General features: G+C 49.6%; 1 protein-coding gene across 1 annotated transcript; it reads left to right on the forward strand.

The window, feature by feature from the left end:
• Positions 1-1,854: 1,854 nt before the first annotated feature.
• Positions 1,855-3,825, forward strand: LOC109770884 (uncharacterized). The gene is made up of 2 exons (XM_020329602.4): positions 1,855-3,040; positions 3,423-3,825. The coding sequence occupies exons 1-2, from the start codon at positions 1,970-1,972 to the stop codon at positions 3,498-3,500; spliced, it is 1,149 nt and encodes a 382-aa protein (XP_020185191.1). The 5' UTR covers positions 1,855-1,969; the 3' UTR covers positions 3,501-3,825.
• Positions 3,826-20,220: the final 16,395 nt, after the last annotated feature.

Genomic DNA, 20,220 nt, shown 5'->3' on the forward strand with positions numbered 1-20,220 from the left:
ATCCACCATATCAGCAACTTTGTTCATTTCCTGATATTAAGTAATTGTTTTCTTTATCTGGTAGGATTTGGAGAAAATTTACCAAAAAAGCTCCGGGACTGCCGAAGAAGCTGCAATTTAGATACCCGAAAGTAAGTACTATAGTAGCATGTTCCGCGCATCTCCTAGTGATTCAAGCGCTAGTTTCATCAATACCATTTAGCATGCTTGCTTATCAGTTTGATTGACCTCTATTTCTTGTAAAGTGGTTTTGCAGGAACAAGGGAATGGTTTCTGTGGATACTACGTTTGCGAGTCCATCCGCCACACGACCTGTGAGCAGGGCTACTCTGACGAATAATATGAAGTGCGTAAGCAATAATATTCACAATTTTATTTTATTACCATCATTTGTGTTGAGTTTCATTTATTCATATATATATATATATATATATATATATATATATATATATATGTATATATTGACCCCCTTCTTCAAATTAGATCTTTCGGATGCGGAACGAACTCCTAGCACCAGATCATTTGCGAGCAATTCAAGAGGAATTGGCGGCATTCTTCCTTGACCAGGTGATCGCTGAAGACGGAGAATACCATGTGGACCTTGACTTCGTATATAATTAGGAGATTATATTGTAAGAGATAATTATTGTATATATGTAGCCAGTAGTGTCGGATAGATATACGAGAACTTATTGTTCGACCAATCTCTCGGAGAAGGAGAGGTGGTCGATATCACTTCTCTCTGTATGCATATGTTCATGACGATCTTCTGTTTCCTTCATTTTCTTACTAGCTAGCGTGTCTAGTCCTCTCTATATGTATATAGTACGTAGCGTCGATCAAGCACGGGGATAAGAGAGGACACTTTTCTCTATTAATTAGCTAGCTAACACAATATATGAAACACCTAAATTAACCCCCCAAAACCCCCAACCCCCTTTCAAAAAAACAAAAAAAAACAAAAACTGCAGCACCTGAAATGCTGACGCGTGGATGCCTATTGGTCCCGGTTCTAACCGGGACCAAAGGCCCTCCTGCCTGGGCTCGCCGCATCGGCCACGTGGAAGCCCATCTGTCCCGGTTCGTCTAAGAACCGGGACTAAAGGGCTAGGGCATTAGTAACGACCCTTTAGTCCCGGTTCAAAAACCGGAACAAAAGGCACCCTTACCAACCAGGACAGATAACTTTTTCTACTAGTGTGCCATTGCCAATGATGCTTGGAAGCTAGTCCAACGTATCGGCGTCCCAGCCTTCGGGGCCAAGTGATTTCGCGCTTTCCCGGATTTGCGCGCGTATGATCCCTTCTAGCGTCGGTATGAAAGTACTGCTACTGCCGAGCTTTCACCTCACGACGATCAATCGACGACGAAAGAGAAGCCGAAAGCTCGGCTACTCGATGGATCGATCATCGCGTGGCTGGACCTGGACTCCCAACCAGAACTTGACGCACCGACACGCCTCTGCCTGTACACGTAGGCATACCCCTACGACGCACGCACAACAACCGCCAGTAGGCCGATGCGACGCCGCACCGGCCCGGCGACGATGCTCACGTACCACGACGGCGCACGCCACTGTACCTCACCAGTTACTTGCCAAGTAACCGAACGCGTAGCGGCTTCACTTCACCATCCGCGCGCACGGCCGGCGCACGCACCGACGAACGGGACGAGAGCGCCCGCCATTGCGTCGGCCAGCGAGCGAGCCAACGGCACCGGACAGACAGCCGAGCCCGGCCCCCGCGCGCGCTGCGCCCCGGCCCCGCCGCACCCACCGCCCCAACGGCACGCTCCAGAGCGCGCCTCCTTACTCGGCGGGAATGCGACGCGGAGCGGAGGCCCTATTTATACCTCGCGCCACGCCGTGCCACTTCCATCACCAGCAGCCCGCGCCTCCTTCCTCCTCGTCTCCCACACTCACACTCCCCGACTCACACTCGGACAAACCGGCAGGCACACAAAGTTGGCAATGGCGCCACGGGCTGCCACCGTCCTCCTCTGCGCCGCGCTGCTCTGCCTCCTCTCGGCGACGCACTCCCTCGCGCAGGCGCCCGCCCCGGCCGGCAACGCCCCGCCCAAGTCGCCCAGCGCGACGCCGGCCCCCGCGGCGGCCGCGGCCACGCCCACCGCTTCCCCCGCCCCGCCCGCCGCCGACGCGTCCGCAGCGCCCACTACCACCCCATCTGCCCCCGCGCCCAAGTCTTCCCAGGCCACCCCCGCGCCCACCACCGCTCCCGCCACGCCGGCGCCGGTGAAGGCCCCGGCCGCCCCCGCGCCGACCAACACTCCCGCCACGCCGGCGCCGGTAAAGGCCCCGGCCACCCCCGCGCCGACCACCACTCCCACTCCCACAACGCCGGCACCGGTGAAGGCCCCGGCCGCCCCGGCGCCGACCAACACTCCTGCCACGCCGGCGCCAGTGAAGGCCCCGGCAACACCCGCCCCGGCGGCCGCGCAGACTACCCCGGCGCCAGTCAATGCCCCGGCCACTCCCGCCCCCGCGGCTGCGCAGACCACCCCGGCGCCGTTCAAGGCGCCGGCCACCACCGCTCCTGCGGCCGCGCCGCCCACCACCCCCGCCGCACCGGCACCGGTCATCAAGGCCCCGGCCACCCCTGCGCCTGCTGCCGCACCGCCCACCACTCCAGTTGCCACTCCCGCCCCCGTCACTGCCCCCGCCGCGGCTGCTCCCACTCCCGCACCGAAGCCCAAGGCCAAGGCGCCCGCGGCCGCACCACCAGCCAAAGCCACCGCCCCTGCCCCCGCAGCACTCCCTCCCACCGCAGACGTACCCGCGGCCGCCGCGCCAACGCTCGTCCCCGAGGTACCTGCCGCCGCGCCGGCCCCGTTGACCAAGCCCACCGACGCCCCCGCGCCGGCGCCGTCCAAGAAGAAGCGCTCCTCCAAGAAGAAGACGAAGGCGCCCGCGCCCGCCCCAGCCGCCGCGGCCCCCGTCAAGGCCAAGGCCGTGGCGCCCACTACCGCCCAGGCCGCCGCGGCTCCCGGGCCCAGCGGCGACTCCACCGCCGCCGACACCGCGGTACGTCCTACGCTCACTAACTTGCCAACCGTGATCACTGGGTTTGGGGTCCAAGCCATGCACACTCCATTAAGCAAATTTACGAGGCTGCCACCCGGACGGCATGGCCACGGCGGCCAGTGTGTCGGCGCGCACTGTTGGGTCAGCCCGACACGCACGTGCTCCTGACTGGCTAATTAACTTGCCTGACATGACATTAGTTGGGGCATTAACTTGCCTGACATGAGAATCAAATCAAATCACACCGTTGACACCAGCATGGAGGGCTGTCCCTGCTGGCTGCTGCCTGGACCATGCACACTATTGTTTACTTCATCGTCGGCTCGCAGTTTTGCATCCAAGCTACTTAACGTGTGCATTGTTGTCCATGGTTGTTTTGCAGAGCGCACCGGGGAGGAGCACCGGGATGGCGGCGGCCGTGATCGTGGCGGCGCTCGGCGCGGCGGCGATGCTCGCCTAGACCGACGATCCCCGTCGATCGGGCCGTGATGATGCGCGCGTCGGCCATGTCACCCTTTTTCTCTTTTGGTTTTGTGTAATTATTTACGAGGGGTGATGGGCTTTGAGTCTTTTTCCTTTCCTGTGTCGTGCACTAGAGCTCACATTCACAGTGTCGCGATTCTTTTACTTTGCTTTTGTGTTGAGAGAGACGGGAGAGAAGCCAGAGTGTCACAGATGATATGGTACGAGAGACAGATGCGAGGGGGAGGGGACGCTGCCTGTGTATTATTGTTAATTTTATTCATATTTATAACGTATTTATATCACAGTTACCATTACGTTTTCATCGTTGTCATTGTTACAGTTGTTGGTACCTTGACATGACTGTGAAGCAGAAACATTCTTTTGGTTTTGGTTTTGGTTTTCGTTTTTTCATCTTTTGCCTGTTGATTGTGAAAGAAAGGGAAAGCTGGGTTGATGCCTTTCGCCATGATTAGACACGGCCGACCATCCACTAACCCACAAGCTTACAAACTGAAAACTTATGCAAATAGTATTTTAATTAAATGAAAATTAGTGGGGTTGATTTTCTGAAAGTAAGTTTGCAGTGATTAGTGACACTAGTCCATAAATTACTCAACAGCTAGCTAACTGTCTGTGTTAGTAGCTTAGCTCACCACAATCACCGTACCGCCGAAATGGGGCTGTCAGGGCAACAAACTATGCCAATCGTTTTCATTTGTCTGCATGCATCCTCGCGCATGATAACGTATTCTTACCGCACCGACGGTGGCGGTCGACGATTCTCCAAGCGTGTTTGAGATTCGCGCCGGGACTCGATGGTCCGAACGTGCTTTTCTTCATAAACTGAAGAAAATTTAGGAGACTTTGCGGGTATTCGGACCACTGTCACTTCTGCTTCTGACTGTTCTGGCCAACCGAAAATATCCTTCCTTGTCCACGCACGCTTCTTGATCGGCATCATCTACACTCATTCATGCTGTTGTAGACTGTCTGCTCTGCATTGAGGCTGGCCCAGAGTGGCTGCGACCTCTCACTGGCGCCTGTATTGAAGCGGCGCGCTGGCCGAGAGAGCGCCTCCCTTGCACGCCCGGCTGAACAAGCCTCCTAGCCGCATTCAACCGGCTTTAGACTGCCCCGCCTACCTTCATTGAACACATGCATTCGCCAAGAAACTTACTCCGGCCACACGTCTGTCCGCTAGCCAGCCGGCATTAAACACAACGCCACTTGGCTCCTCGTGTTCGCCTCGCCACCGACCACTTTTGACGATCTGCCGCTGTAACTTGCCATCGATGTTGGAGCGAAATTTGTGATCGATAGATGCCTCTATTGTTACGTGCCTTGAAGCACTCATAGATACACTCCCAATAACTTGACATTTGTTCCTCAACGTCGATGACTAGATCAAGGCCATTTTTCTGCCATGCATCCACTACAAATACATACACATCACATGATAATTGCATACATAATGAAAACACCCACGAAAAATCAATGAAAAAACAAAAAAGAAAATTCCATCTACCTCCCAGTCATTTCATCGAACACGTTGGAGATGCTAAAAACTATGGCGACGTGTGACGCCGGCTCGTCCTCGTGTTGTGGTGGGAAGGGAGATCAAGTGGCCCAGGCGATGCTGGAGGAACCAGTGCCGCCATGTGAGGGATCACCGCTGGCACAGTCGCTGCCTTCTTCTTCGCGCCGGCCGCAACCGCGATCGTGGATCCCACGGCGGCTGCTATGGTGGGGTCCTGGGGCGCTTCCCCGGCGGTCGCGACAACGGTTTGTGGTGGCGCATGCCCTTGGCAGCGGACGGGCTTCGACTTCTTGCCATCGACAATGTGAAAACGATAGGTGGGTGACTGCTAGCCTAGTGTGGGAGCCGTGGGGAGGCTGGCGGCAGTAGTGGTCGCGTCAGGGATGCCTTCCTTGGCGACCCGATGGCCGGTGGTGGTCATGGCGGGAGGCGATACAAGTATGGAAAATTTTCAGACGGGACAGTTAGGGTTTTGCGGTACAAAGGCTCCCACCTCCCACCGCGGTGCTGACATCACCACCGGCGATCTCCACCATCCTCCACTAATCTGTGGATCCCTTCCGATCATCCTCTCCGGCGTCTCTTCTGGATCAAGGCAATACCCATCTCCTATGGGTTCGTCTGGTGGATCTACCCTTGGCTTGGATTTCTCCAAGGGTAGGGCTTTTTCTGATGAGGTTTTCAGATCCACTGGTCAAACGATCCATCCAATGGGACGAAGGAGGGCTTTCACATTGATTGTGTCCTTTAGCTGCCATGCGTTCCGGTTGTCGGAGGATTCGGTGGTGGCAGCTTTGGAGGCTGCAATTAGTGGATCGGCAATCGATCTACGGGTTCTTCACGTCAAAGACAAGGTTTTCTCTTTCCAAGTATCATGCAAGCAAGTTGGTTTTATTATTATGGATCTGCGTTCATTTGCTTGCGATCTGTTCAAATGTTATTTCAATCTTTGGGGCAATGGAGGGCCTAATTGGGTTCGGGAACTTAAGATCTGGCGTAAGGAATGTGATGCTGAGTGGATTCTTATTAGTCCTACTAAACATAGATCTTCTTTGGGTCTTTTGGCGATGCATAAGCCTCTGGTTAGATCTTCTCTTAAGTCAGCTACCACTGTTCGGAAGAAATTGTCTTTTGCCACATCTGAACAGTATTCTGCCTGCAAAGGTTATAGATATCCTGCTTCTCAAAATTGCATTGATACTATTATGGATGGGGGTTATGATCTATCTGCTCATGAGCGTGTTGTTATTAGACAAGCGCCCCCCCTTGACTTGCATTGGACGGTGGCTCGGCCACCTATCGTGTTTGGTACTGTTCAACCAGTGCCGGAGTTGCACCGGTCGACCACGTCGCCCACACCTGATCTGGTAACTATGGATCCGCGGCCCGTGGTTTCTGGTAATCTTTCTGCACAATTTGCGGAAGAGGGAATTTCTCCAGTTCAAAATGGTAGCTTTGAATCTAGCCCATCATCTTTGGAAGCACACCTTTCTGGCCCAGTGTCCCCAGAAGTATCTGCTGGGCCAATCTCTGGTCCTGTGGTTAATGGGCCTGCCCCGTCGCAGAATACCCCACTTTCTGAGATGTTGGATGCATCTACTATCCCAAGCCCACCAATCCCTCTACAGGAAATACCAACCACGCAAGAAGCAGCACAACAATTTGATGCCATGGTCAATGACATGGTGGACCGGGTTTTAACTTGTACCGTCTGTTCTCTCAGGGGCCACCTTGAAGCCTCTTGTGGAATGCGAGTGGTCTGCTCGGCTTGCTCACGCACGGGTCACTTTAGCAGGGATTGTAATGATTTCGCGCGCACCAATGGATTGGCTTGGAGACCAATTTCTCTGCAACAAAGCACGAGTATTTCGGAAAACCCTGCCGGTCAGGGGAACGGTGCCGGAATTATTGGGATAGCTTGCCCAGTCACATCGTCGCCGCCCACATTGCACCAATCCCCCCCTCCTCCTTCCGACGAAAACCCCATCCCCTCCTCGAAGCGGCCGGCTATGGCGAACTATGAGCTTGATCCACAACGTTTCGTTCCGGTAGGCCATCACATCATCGATGGTGGAGACAGGCGGCTTCCTCGCACCTTCATCACGCCTGCGGCTCGTCCTCCTCGCCGCCATGAGGATTACATGGTCGCTGAGGTCATGCCTGCTCCGGAGGGACCGCTTGGACCGGTCAGGGAAGAGATAGTTCAGTTCCTTCAAAACAGAGGTATTCTGGTTCGCTCCGCTTAGCCTTGGTTTCATGGGGTAGGGTTATTCCATGTCAGGGATCCATCTGTCAGATATACGTTGATTCAGCATGCCCCTTTTCCTCTGGGTAATGATCGTTTTGTTAGATTTATGAAACATGATGAGGGAGAGAATTTTAAGGGGAGTCATGGGTTCCGCAAGGGTTGGCTTATGTTCATTGGGATTCCTCTTGATTATCTCAATACGGAGTTCATATCACAGGCGGTTGGCACTTTTGAGAAATTTCAGTCATGGGATAGTGAAGATCCATATTTGGTTCGGACTCTAGTGGAGGCAAGTTTCCCTGACACGCCATTGGTGCCACGTGATGTGGTCTTTGGAGACTATGCAGAATGGGGAGGAGCTCAGGTTTCGTGGACTGCTGCTTGCTATGTGTTGGGCGCTGACTTCACTGATCAGATGCCAAATGATGAGGATCCAATGCCACTGGATGGAAATCCGCACCCATTGCCTAGAAATCTACTGCAAGATAATTTGATGTTTGTTCTTCCGCCATACCCGATGCTGGGGTGGAACGATGCGCCTATAGCACCTCCAGTGCCTCAGGACAATAACAATGGTGATGCTGGACGGGGAAATGCAAACTGGGGGGATAATGAGGATGAGCATCAACAGCCGCCTCAACCTGTGGTGCCAGAGCAGGACCAGGTCTCTATTGTCATTGATCAGCCGGAGGGCTCTGGGTCTGTGGAACAGCATGTGGAGATTCAGTTTGAGGAGCAAAATGAGTTGCAGCAGGATCAGCAGTTACAGGACAAGGTGCAGCCGGCTGTTGAGGAAAATCCTTTGGCAATTGTTCCATATCAACCTCCTGTCATTCAGCAGCATCAGATATTCATTGGCATGGCAAGGATTGTGGCTGGGCCACCGCTTCCTCCAGAGATGATCTGGAAGAGATCTTTTGAAAATCTGCTGCCTGAATTTGTTGTCAAGGAGGTGCCTAGACCTATCTTCTTCAAGCCAATTGGGACAGTGACATACTCCAAGCGCACATGGACCATTGCCTTTGATGATTCACAGAGGATGTCTTCTTTGGTGCCAAGCTTGCCCAGCAGCCTTGTTATAAGGAAGCCAATTGTGGCTAAACGCCCAGTTGCCAGAGCTCTTTTTGGAAGTTCATCTGAAGAGGTTCTCAGTGCTAATGATAATGTAATGTCTGATTTTGATGGGTCTGGAGAGATGCACCCTCAAGAGGTTGTGTCTGGCAGCCTGGAGGACAACTCCTCCTCTTCTGTGGTCTTTTCTTCTGCGCAGGTCAATGACAAGAAGCAGACAAGAAGAAGGAAAACCGTGGCTCCTTTAGTGGATATTTCTGTACGAAGATGTACAAGAAGCGCGGCAAAACTAGATGGGTTTAAACCTATGAGTTTTGAGCAGCTTTCCCTCCAGCCCACCAAGAGGCGTCCGCGGTCCAAGCCCATTCAAGTGAAGGCCCAGCCCAATCCTGACGATGCTGGCGATAATGGCAAGTCTGAAGATGCTCCTCCACCCACGCCTCTCAATGTGCTACAAGCAATTGGAGCTGAGCTGGAGATCGACCCCAACCTGCTGTCCAAGGAGAAGCTTATGGCTAATCCCAAGGATGATTCCTCCTCCAGTGGTGTTTAAATGTTGCAGTTTAAAACTTTAGCTAGGTGTAGCAAGCCTATTAAATTCGTTGTCGTTTATGTTGTTCTAAACTTTATGCTATGCGGTCAGAACTGGATGCCTTTTGTTTCTTATGGCGTGGGGTGTATGGCATTGTATGTCATGCAGTGGTTGATACCTCGATTTTTGGTTATCTCATGAATCAAAGATCTATGCGTAATTGGAAGGTGCTTTGTTGGAATGTTCGTGGTCTAAATTCTGAACCACGACAGCGTTCTGTTAGAGAGAAAATTTCTGAAAGCCAATGTGCGGTTGCTTGTTTGCAAGAAACTAAGTTATCAGATTGTCCTCGTTCATTAATTAAGAGCATTTGTCCTATGGGCTTTGATCAGTTTATTGAATCACCCTCGAGAGGAGCCTCGGGTGGTATTCTGACAGTGTGGCGTTCAGATATTTTTAAGGGTGTCTTAATTGAAGTAAAGCCTTTTGGAATTGTCATCAGTTTCACCTCGGTGCATAATAATGACCAATGGTTTTTAGTAAATGTTTATGGGCCTTGTCAGGGTGTTATGAGGGATGAGTTTGTTAGCTGGCTATATAATCTTTAGGTGGAACCCGAACAAAAATGGTTGTTAGTGGGACATTTTAATTTCATCAGGTCCATGGACAATCGTAATCTTCCGGGAGGGGATGTTAATGATATTTTTATCTTTAATGAGATCATTGGTCATTTAGGACTGCTGGAACTTCCTTTAAAAGGTAGAAGGTTTACCTGGTCAAACATGCAGGATGTTCCACTTCTTGAGCAATTGGACTGGTTTTTTACTTCTGCTAGTAGGATAAATATATATCCCATGACACAAGTTGCACCTCTTGCTAGAACTGCGTCTGATCATGTTCCTTGTGTAATTTCTATCTGCACCACAATTCCTAAAGCTCATATCTTTAGATTTGAAAACTATTGGGTGCATCAACCTGGTTTCATGGACTGTGTGAGGGAGGTTTGGAACAAACCTTCACAGAAGGCTCATATAACTGCAGTTATTATGGACAAATTGAAATCCTTGAGGTATGCACTCAAGAAATGGCAGAAGGGGCTCTCACACATTAAATCTTTGATTGAAAAGTGCAATTGGGTAATTCTGTGGCTGGATGATTTGGAGGATTGGAGGCCTCTTTCCATACCTGAGCACAATTTCAGGAAGATATGTAAGATGCATCATGAACACCTTTTACATTTGCAGTTTTTATACTGGAGGAAAAGGTGTACTATCAGATATATCAAGGTGGGAGAAGAAAATTCAAAATTCTTCCAGGCCATGGCAACAGAGAGGTATAGGAATAATTCTATTGCTAGTCTGCAACTGTCTGATGGAACAGTTTCTTCAGATCATGGGGAAATAGCTAAGGAATTTTTGGTTGCCTTCAAGGGTAGAATGGGAACTCTTAAACCATTTTATTGGGTAATGAAATCCTCTCATTAATCCCAAAAGTGCAAGGCCTTGAGGTGCTCACAAAACCTTTTGAGCTGCAAGAGATTGAAAAGGTCATAAAAGAAATGCCCATTGATAAGGCACCAGGGCCAGATGGTTTTAATGGCCTTTTTATGAAGAGATGCTGGTCAATTATTTCCAATGATTTTATTCGGTTGGTTAATGAGTTTCATGCAGGAACTGCTCTTTTGGAAAACCTCAATGAAGCTTTCATCACTTTAATCCCAAAAAAGCAATCACCTGAGGGTGTAGGAGATTTTAGGCCAATCTCTTTGACAAGTGTGGGACTGAAGTTTCTGACTAAACTAGCAGCTAATAGGTTTTAGGAGGAAATCACCAACTGTGTTCATAAGAATCAATATGGCTTCATTAAATCAAGAAAAATTCAGGATTGTATTGCTTGGACTTTTGAGTATATTCATCAATGCAACCATTCCAAGAAGCCAATTATATTGCTCAAGCTTGACTTTGAAAAAGCTTTTGACTCTATTCAGCATGAGGCAATCTTGAAAATTCTTGTGGCAAAAGGTTTTGATAGCAAATGGATCAAATGGATTCAACAACTATTATCTTCTGCAACCTCCTCTATCTTGTTAAATGGTGTGCCTGGAAATCATTTCAAGTGCAAATGTGGTGTTAAGCAAGGAGATCCTATCTCTCCTTTGCTTTTTGTGATAGCTGCTGACCTTCTGCAAACCATGATCAATGATCTTTTGTATAGGGGCACTAGTAGAAAAGGGGGTTTTACCCCGGTTGGTAAGGGCCTTTTGTCCCGGTTTTCGAACCGGGACTAAAGGGTCGTTACTAAAGCCCTAACCCTTTAGTCCCGGTTCTTACACGAACCGGGACAGAAGGTCCTCCACGTGGCCGCTGCTGCCAGCCCAGGCAGGGGGGCCTTTGGTCCCGGTTGGTGACACCAACCGGGACCAATAGGCAGGGCCTTTTGTCCCGGTTGGTGTCACCAACCGGGACCAATAGGCATCCACGCGTCAGCATTTCAGGGGCTGGGGTTTTTGTTTTTTTTGAAAGGGGGAGGGGTTGGGGGGTTTTGGGGGGGGGGTTAATTTAGGTGTTTCATATATTGTGTTAGCTAGCTAATTAATAGAGAGAAGTGTCCTCTCTTATCTCCGTGCTTGGTCGACGCTACGTACTATATACGTATGGAGAGGACTAGACACGCTAGCTAGTAAGCAAATGAAGGAAACAGAAGATCGTCATGAACATATGCATACAGAGAGAAGTGATATCGACCACCTCTCCTTCTCCGAGAGATTGGTCGAACAACAAGTTCTCGTATATCTATCTGACACTACCGGCTACATATATACAATAATTATCTCTTACAATATAATCTCCTAATTAAATTGTAAGAACACAGGGTCCACATAGTATTCTCCGTTATCAGCGATCACGTGGTCAAGGAAGAATGCCGCCAATTCCTCTTGAATTGCTCGCATACGATCTGGTGCTAGGAGTTCATCCCGCATCCGAAACATCTAATTTGAAGAAGGGGGTCAATACATATATATATATATATATATGAATAAATGAAACTCGACACAAATGATGGTAATAAAATAAAATTGTGAATATTATTGCTTACGCACTTCATATTGTTCGTCAGAGTAGCCCCGCTCACAGGTCGTGTGGCGGATAGACTCGCGAACGTAGTATCCACAGAAATCATTCCCTTGTTCCTGCCACAACCACTTTACAAGAAATAGAGGTCAATCTAACTGATAAGCAAGCATGCTAAATGGTATTGATGAAACTAGCGCTTGAATCACTAGGAGATGTGCGGAACATGCTACTATAGTACTTACTTTCGGGTGTCTAAATTGCAGCTTCTTCGGCAGTCCCGGAGCTTTTGTGGTGAATTTTCTCCAAACCCTGCCAGACAAAGAAAACAATTACTTGATATCAGGAAATGAACAAAGTTGCTGATATGGTGGATAATGATCGATTTAACTTACTTCTCGAGCATTTGAGTCATGTCCGCATAGTCCTGGGGATCTTTTCGTCTCGAGTCTAAGACGGTTACTACTCCCTGCTCAAGCTTAATCTCTAGGAGAATATAGTGGAAGCTGCGCATGCATGCATAAGTCATCAATTACATTACCATAACCTGGACTAATAAGGGAAACCGAATATGCACAAGACAGTAACACTCAATTGAAGTTGTAAGGAAAGAGTATTATATCTTTTTTTGATTTAATACCAACGATCGTAGCAAGTTGGCCTCGGCTTCTTTGGCATGTTTTTCAACCGTATATGCATCTATGAGATTTGTGTTAATGAACCCAATATCACCGATTTGTCTTTTCTTCAATTCGGCGATCTTCAATCTGCATAATATAGTGAGGATAATTATAAATACATGCAATGAAAGAGCTGACCTATATAGAGAGACTTAATGACAGAAGTAGTACTACTTACAGACGGTAGCAAGTGATCGTTGATTTATCGAGGGCCTTTTGATTGAAAAACTGGAAGAACTCCTCAAATGGAACATTCAGCAGTTCAATTCCAACGAGGTCATGCTCCGGTTTAACTCTTAGCGTCAAAGTATTCATCCCATCAGACTCTCTGCAGGTTTTCATGTACCAATCATGTAATCTTCGCATCATCGTTGTTAGAGATCTTTCATCTTTGACGAGAGGCTTCCCGTAATGGTATTTGTGTTCGTCCACCTCCATGATTTCATAATGTACGTCGTCGGGCAGGTAATCTCCAAGATTGCTATAACCGGCCACCATCCTCGGATCATTAGCGACGATGTCTTTAGACACCTTGAGTGGGGGGCACGATTGGTTCGCTTGTTCGCCGAGCTGGGCAATTTTTTTCCCAGCTCGTCGTTCTTTTAACCTTTGATCACTGACAGTACTTCCCGACCGCTCCGCTTCGACAAATGTCTTTGCAATAATGCGCTCATAGTTGCCTTTCGGCGGAGACTTTGGTGGTTTTGTCAGGGCAGCCAGAGTGCGTTTCGCTTTCACCGGATCTACCTTCTCCTCCGGAGGTGGATGTTTCTTTGCTTTCACCCCTTCAAAGAAGTTCTTCACTACGGCTCGCACGATCTTCGCGTTCTCCTCCTCGGTCCTCTCATATGGTAACTTCTCTGGAGTCTTCAGAGAAGGACCGAATCTGTATTGCCTCCCGCCTCTGGCAGCTGTACTGCTAGACGCCGGAAGAGCAGACGGAGCGGCTGCGGCTGTCTTCTTTCCTTGCTTACGAGGCGGAGGAGAAGGACTACGACGCGCCGGAGGAGCCGGAGCGGCGGCGGGTCTCTTCCGCCCTTGCTGACGAGGCGGAGAAGGAGGAGGTTGGCTGCTCTGGCACACCGGCGCAGGCGGAGAAGGAGGTGGAGTGCCGCCACGCGCTGGAGAAGGAGGCTGAGTGCCCTGGTCACTCGCCGGAGGAGGAGGCGGAGTGCCGCCACGCGCCGGAGAAGGAGGCTGAGTGCCCTGATCACTCGCCGGAGGAGGAGGCGGCGGAGTGCCCTTACTCGCCGGAGGCGTCCAGTTCAGAAGGTTAATGAGCTCCTTCCGCCATAGGCATGGAGTCTTCAGAGCTAAACCGAGCCGAGTCTCCCCTTCACCGGTAGGGTGGTCAAGCTGGAGGTCCTCAAATCCCACCGTTATTTCATCCACCATCACCCTAGCATATCCTTCTGGAATCGGCCGGCAGTGGTAGGTTGCGCCGGGTTCAGGAGGTAAAACAGAGCCAACAGCCGCCTTGACTTTGAAGTGCTGCCATTGCGCCATAAGGTGGCAATGTTGAGACTCCGTGATAGCATCCACGGGGTCGCTAGCAGGAGCCGTCAAGACATGCTCCGGCTGAAGCAGCTCGGTGGAAGCCACGCTGCTTCTCCGCTGAGATGGCGGGGTAGTTTTGGCATGTCGATTGCCATCTCGTTCCTCTAGCGCTTGAACCCTTTCGTGAAGCTTCTGAATTTGGGTCTGCTCCATTTTTTTCCTCCTCTCCTGGCTTTTGTAACCGCCTGCGTCCGAAAAACCAGCCTTCCACGGAATGGAGCCTGGCATGCCTCGTGTCCGTCCAGGGTGCTCAGGATCCCCGAGGGCCATTGTGAGCTCGTCGTTCTCTCTGTCTGGAACGAACGTCCCTTCTTGCGCTGCATCGATATATTGCTGAATCTTCTTGACTGGTATTCTCAAAAGCTCGTTCGTCCAAACGCACCTCCCTGATACAGGGTCCAATTTTCCGCAGCCCCGAAGAACCAAGTCCGGCAACGGTCTGTCTAGTTCATTGTCTGTGGTTCGATCCCTTTTTCAAGCAGATCATTCTCAGCCTTGGCCCACTTAGGCCGGGCTTTGAGGTAGCCACCTGACCCCGTGCGATGGTGAAGCTTCTTCCTTGCAGCATTCTTCTTGTTTGTCGCTGACATCTTCTTACTCTTTTCCGATGTCTTGTGGGCCACAAATGCGGGCCAGTGATCTCTGATCTTCTCATACCGGCCGATGAATTATGGTGTCTCTTCTTTGTCGACAAACGTTTTCAGCTCATTCTTCCACCTCCTGAATAGGTCTGCCATCTTCTTACGAGCATGAGACTTGATTAATTGCTCTTTAACTGGCTTCTCCGGATACTCCTCCGGCGGTAGGGTGAAATTTGCCTTCAGCTCAATCCAAAGATCATCTTTCTGCATATCATTGACATAAGACACCTCAGGGTCTTCCTTCTTAGGCTTATACCATTGGTGGATGCTGATCGGGATCTTGTCCCTAACAAGAACCCCGCACTGAGCAGCAAATGCTTCCTTTGTCTGGATGGGTTCAATCGGTTGGCAGTCGCGCGCGATTGCTGTGATCTCAAACCTTTCATCCGAGCGCAACTTTCTCTTCGGGCCTCGTCTCTTTACCGAAGTTGTGCTTGATCCGGAGGGCTAGAAAAAAGAAGAAAGACGAGAGTTAATTAATATGTGTACATACCAAAACAATGAATGCATCAATTAGCTAGTCAGCACAGGCTTAACTAATATATTTACCTGGCCGGACTCTGTTCGGTCACCGGAGCCGTCACCACGGGCTCATTCTTGCACCAGCATTGGGTCACCGGAGCCATCATAATCATGTCTTTCCTCCTCCACTCTCGATCACCGTAGCCTGCTTCTTCACCCTGTTCTTCCAGACCATCATTGTCGTTAAGATACGACAAGATATCACCTCCGGCTAAGATTATGTCCCCCAACACCTCTTCTGCTTGCTCATCTCGTCCGTGCTCCATTGTTTCTGCAAATATTACAACATGGCAATTATTACACAAACATGATAGCAGGTGGATATATTAGTGCAAACGTAGACCTAGCTTATTATGGGTTTGGGGTGGCCTCGGCAACGCTTCAAGGGTAGGGGCGCGGCGGGAGGGGGTAGGAGACCGACATCGTTTTTTTCTAGGGTTTGGGTGTCCTCGAGAGTTTTGGTCGAGCGAGAGGGCCGGGGGGGGGGGGGTGCTCCCGTGGTATAAGTTATCACGGTCGAGAGGGGGGGGTATAAATATCGACCGTCCATCATGTCGAAGTCATCTGGGAGGGAGTTATATATATCGACAACGACGACATACAAACATGGGAAAATAATGTTATCGGGGAGGGGGTATATCGACCCCCCCCCCACGTGTTGAAGTTATCGGGAGGGGGTTATATCGACAACGACGACATACGTACATGAGAAAATAATATTATCGGGGAGGGGGTATATCGACCCCCCTCGTGTTGAAGTTATCGGGAGAGGGGTATATCGACGACGACAGACCCGATAAAACATAAGAAAACAAAGAAGAAATAAAAAGAGGAGAAGAAGAAAGGACTAGAGGAGAAGATCGAAGAAAAAAAAGAAGAAAAAAGAAGAGGAGAAGAAGAAAGGAATAGAGGAGAGAAGAAGAAAAAATAGAATTTTTTCTACTTTTTCTTCTTCTCTTCTATTCCTTTCTTCTTCTCCTTTTCTTTTTCTTCTTTTTTCCTCTTCTTATTTATTTCTCCTCTTCTTCCTCTCCTCTTCTTCTCCTTTCTTCCTCTTCTTATTTTCCTTTTTCCTCTCATTCATAAAAAAATGTTCAAATAGAAAATTTCAAAAAAATGTAAAGGTTTTGCCTAATGCATTGTTCATATGAATATACAAACATTTGCATATTCTACAATAATTAATATCACCAAAAAAAATCTATGAACAGAAAAAAATCCCAACTTTTCTAAAAATCTATCTTTTGCATATATACATGAACATATATATACACAGAGAACATATATACATACATATATACATTTTTATAAAAATGCAAAAAAAAGATCTAAAAAAGACATATAAACAGATATACACACATACATATACTCATACATATACATATAATCAGGAAAAAAACATCATATATATGTGCAGAAAAAACAGGGAGGAAGGGGGCAGTGCCGACCCTGACCAAAGGATGAGAGGTGCGGCGTTGTCGGGGTAGGGGCAGGGGCACGACATGCGTCGGGGTAGAGGCGACAGCGGCGTGGTCGGGGCAGGGGCAGAGGCGACGGCGGCGTGGTCGGGGCAGGGCGAGGCAGAGGCGACGGCGGCGTGGTCGGGGCAGCTAGGGCGACGACGACGTGGTCGGGGCAGGGCGCGCGGCGTGGTCGGGGCGGGCCGCCGGTGGCGTGCTCGGGGAAGGGGCGGCTGCGCGTCGACGAGGCAGCAGAGGGCGGCGACGACGTCGACGGGGCGAGCTCGGGCAGCCTGGCGGCGTCGTAGGGGCGGGGGAACTGATGCAGAGATGAATCTGAAAAACGCTAAGTGCTTTCTTATATACTGAGAGCATTGGTACCGGTTCGTGGCACCAACCGGGACCAATGCCCCCCTTTAGTCCCGGTTGGTGCCACCAACCGGGACCAAAGGCCTCTTTTCAGCAGCCCAAAGGGCGGGAAGCGGCGGCCTTTGGTCCCGGTTGGTGGCACCAACCGGGACTAAAGGGGGGCATTGGTCCCAGTTGGTGCCACGAACCGGGACCAAAGGGTGGCATTGGTCCGGGTTCGTGCCACCAACCGGGACCAACGGCCTTGCACAGCGGCGTGGTGGTGGGAGTTTAGTCCCACCTCGCTAGCTGAGAGAGAGCCGCACCTGTTTATAAGGTGCGGTGCCCCTGAGCTGTCGAGCTCCTCTCTAAAGCAGGCTTACGGGCCTAACCTCTCTGTACATGCCTGTGGGCCTACCGGGCCTTCTGCGGGCCTGAATCCTGGCCCATGGATGGGTTTCTAGTCGTATTCAGGCCGTGGTGGCCCAGTAGGTGGCATAATTTTTATTTTTTGCCTGTTTTTTTGTTTTCTTTTTTGCTTTATTTATTTTGTTTCTACTTACAACAAAAAACTTATTTATTTTATTTTGTTTTGTTTCTAATTACTTATTTATTTTACTTTATGATAATTTTTTTGCTATTAAAGTTTCTAACAAAAAAAGTTCTTTATGAAAATTATTTTTGCTTTCAATGATTTTGAACAGAAAATACTTCGATAATTTTAGTTGCATCAATTTTATATAATTTTAGTTTCAATAATAGTAGAGGTTGCTTATAATGCTTCCTTCTGGCCTAGCGCGGTTACAGACATATTTCTTTAGGACTCCCATGAACCTCTCAAAGGGGAACATATTGTGTAGAAATACGGGTCCTAGAATGACAATCTCGTTGACTAGATGAACTAGGACGTGCGTCATGATATTGAAGAAGGATGGTGGGAACAACAGCTCGAAACTGACAAGACATTGCGCCACATCACTCCTTAGCCTTGGTATGATTTCTGGATCGATCACCTTCTGAGAGATTGCATTGAGGAATGCACATAGCTTCACAATGGCTAATCGGACGTTTTCCGGTAGAAGCCCCCTCAATGCAACCGGAAGCAGTTGTGTCATAATCACGTGGCAGTCATGAGACTTTAGGTTCTGGAACTTTTTCTCTGGCATATTTATTATTCCCTTTATATTCGACGAGAAGCCAGTCGGGACCTTCATACTGAGCAGGCATTCAAAGAAGATTTCTTTCTCTTCTTTCGTAAGAGCGTAGCTGGCAGGACCTTCATACTGCTTCGGAGGCATGCCGTCTTTTTCGTGCAAACGTTGCAGGTCCTCCCGTGCCTCAGGTGTATTTTTTGTCTTCCCATACATGCCCAAAAAGCCTAGCAGGTTCACGCAAAGGTTCTTCGTCACGTGCATCACGTCGATTGAAGAGCGGACCTCTAGCTCTTTCCAGTAGGGTAGGTCCCAAAATATAGATTTCTTCTTCCACATGGGTGCGTGTCCCTCAGCGTCATTCCGAACAGCTAGTCCGCCGGGACCCTTTCCAAAGATTACGTGTAAATCATTGACCATGGCAAGTACGTGATCACCGGTACGCATGGCGGGCTTCTTCCGGTGATCTGCCTCGCCTTTGAAATGCTTGCCTTTCTTTCTACATTGATGGTTGGTCGGAAGAAATCGACGATGGCCCAGGTACACATTCTTCCTGCATTTTTCCAGGTATATACTTTCAGTGTCATCTAAACAGTGCGTGCATGCGTGGTATCCCTTGTTTGTCTGTCCTGAAAGGTTACTGAGAGCGGGCCAATCGTTGATGGTTACAAACAGCAACGTGTGCAGGTTAAATTCCTCCTGTTTGTGCTCATCCCACGTACGTACACCGTTTCCATTCCACAGCTGTAAAAGTTCTTCAACTAATGGCCTTTGGTACACACCAATGTCGTTGCCGGGTTACTTAGGGCCTTGGATGAGAACTGGCATCATAATGAACTTCCGCTTCATGCACATCCAAGGAGGAAGGTTATACATACATAGAGTCACGGGCCAGGTGCTGTGATTGCTGCTCTGCTCCCCGAAAGGATTAATGCAATCCGCGCTTAAACCAAACCATACGTTCCTTGGGTCAACTGCAAACTCAGCCCAGTACTTTCTCTCGATTTTTCTCCACTTCGACCCGTCAACGGGTGCTCTCAACTTCCCGTCTTTCTTACGGTCCTCACTGTGCCATCGCATCAACTTGGCATGCTCTTCGTTTCTGATCAGACGTTTCAACCGTGGTATTATAGGAGCATACCACATCACCTTCGCAGGAACCCTCTTCCTGGGGGGCTCGCCGTCAACATCACCAGGGTCATCTCGTCTGATCTTATACCGCAATGCACCGCATACCGGGCATGCGTTCAGATCCTTGTACGCACCGCGGTAGAGGATGCAGTCATTAGGGCATGCATGTATCTTCTGCACCTCCAATCCTAGAGGGCATACGACCTTCTTTGCTGCGTATGTACTGTCGGGCAATTCGTTATCCTTTGGAAGCTTCTTCTTCAATATTTTCAATAGCTTCTCAAATCCTTTGTCAGGCACTGCATTCTCTGCCTTCCACTGCAGCAATTCCAGTACGGTACGGAGCTTTGTGTTGCCATCTTCGCAATTGGGGTACAACCCTTTTTTGTGATCCTCTAACATGCGATCGAACTTCAGCTTATCCTTTTGACTTTCGCATTGCGTCCTTGCATCGACAATGACCCGGCGGAGATCATCATCATCGGGCACTGGTTCCTCTTGATCTTCAGCAACTTCCCCCCTTGCAGCATCATTGGGCACATCGTCTGGTTCCTCTTGATCTTCAGCAGCTTCCCCCGTTGCGGCATCACCGTATTCAGGGGGCACATAGTTGTCATCGTCCTCTTATTCTTCGTCGTCTTCCATCATAACCCCTATTTCTCCGTGCCTCGTCCAAACATTATAGTGTGGCATGAAACCCTTGTAAAGCAGGTGGTTGTGAAGGATTTTCCGGTCAGAGTAAGACTTCGTATTCCCACATGTAGGG

This window comes from Aegilops tauschii, chromosome 7, assembly GCF_002575655.3.
Source record: "Aegilops tauschii subsp. strangulata cultivar AL8/78 chromosome 7, Aet v6.0, whole genome shotgun sequence".
NCBI classification, from domain to species: Eukaryota; Viridiplantae; Streptophyta; class Magnoliopsida; order Poales; family Poaceae; genus Aegilops; species Aegilops tauschii.

Excerpts from the sequence above, each read along its gene's own strand:
- LOC109770884 (XM_020329602.4), top strand. The coding sequence starts at position 1,970 with ATGGCGCCACGGGCTGCCACCGTCCTCCTCTGCGCCGCGCTGCTCTGC. Across the intron at positions 3,041-3,422 it reads CCACCGCCGCCGACACCGCG|AGCGCACCGGGGAGGAGCAC; the intron begins GTACGTCCTACG and ends GTTGTTTTGCAG.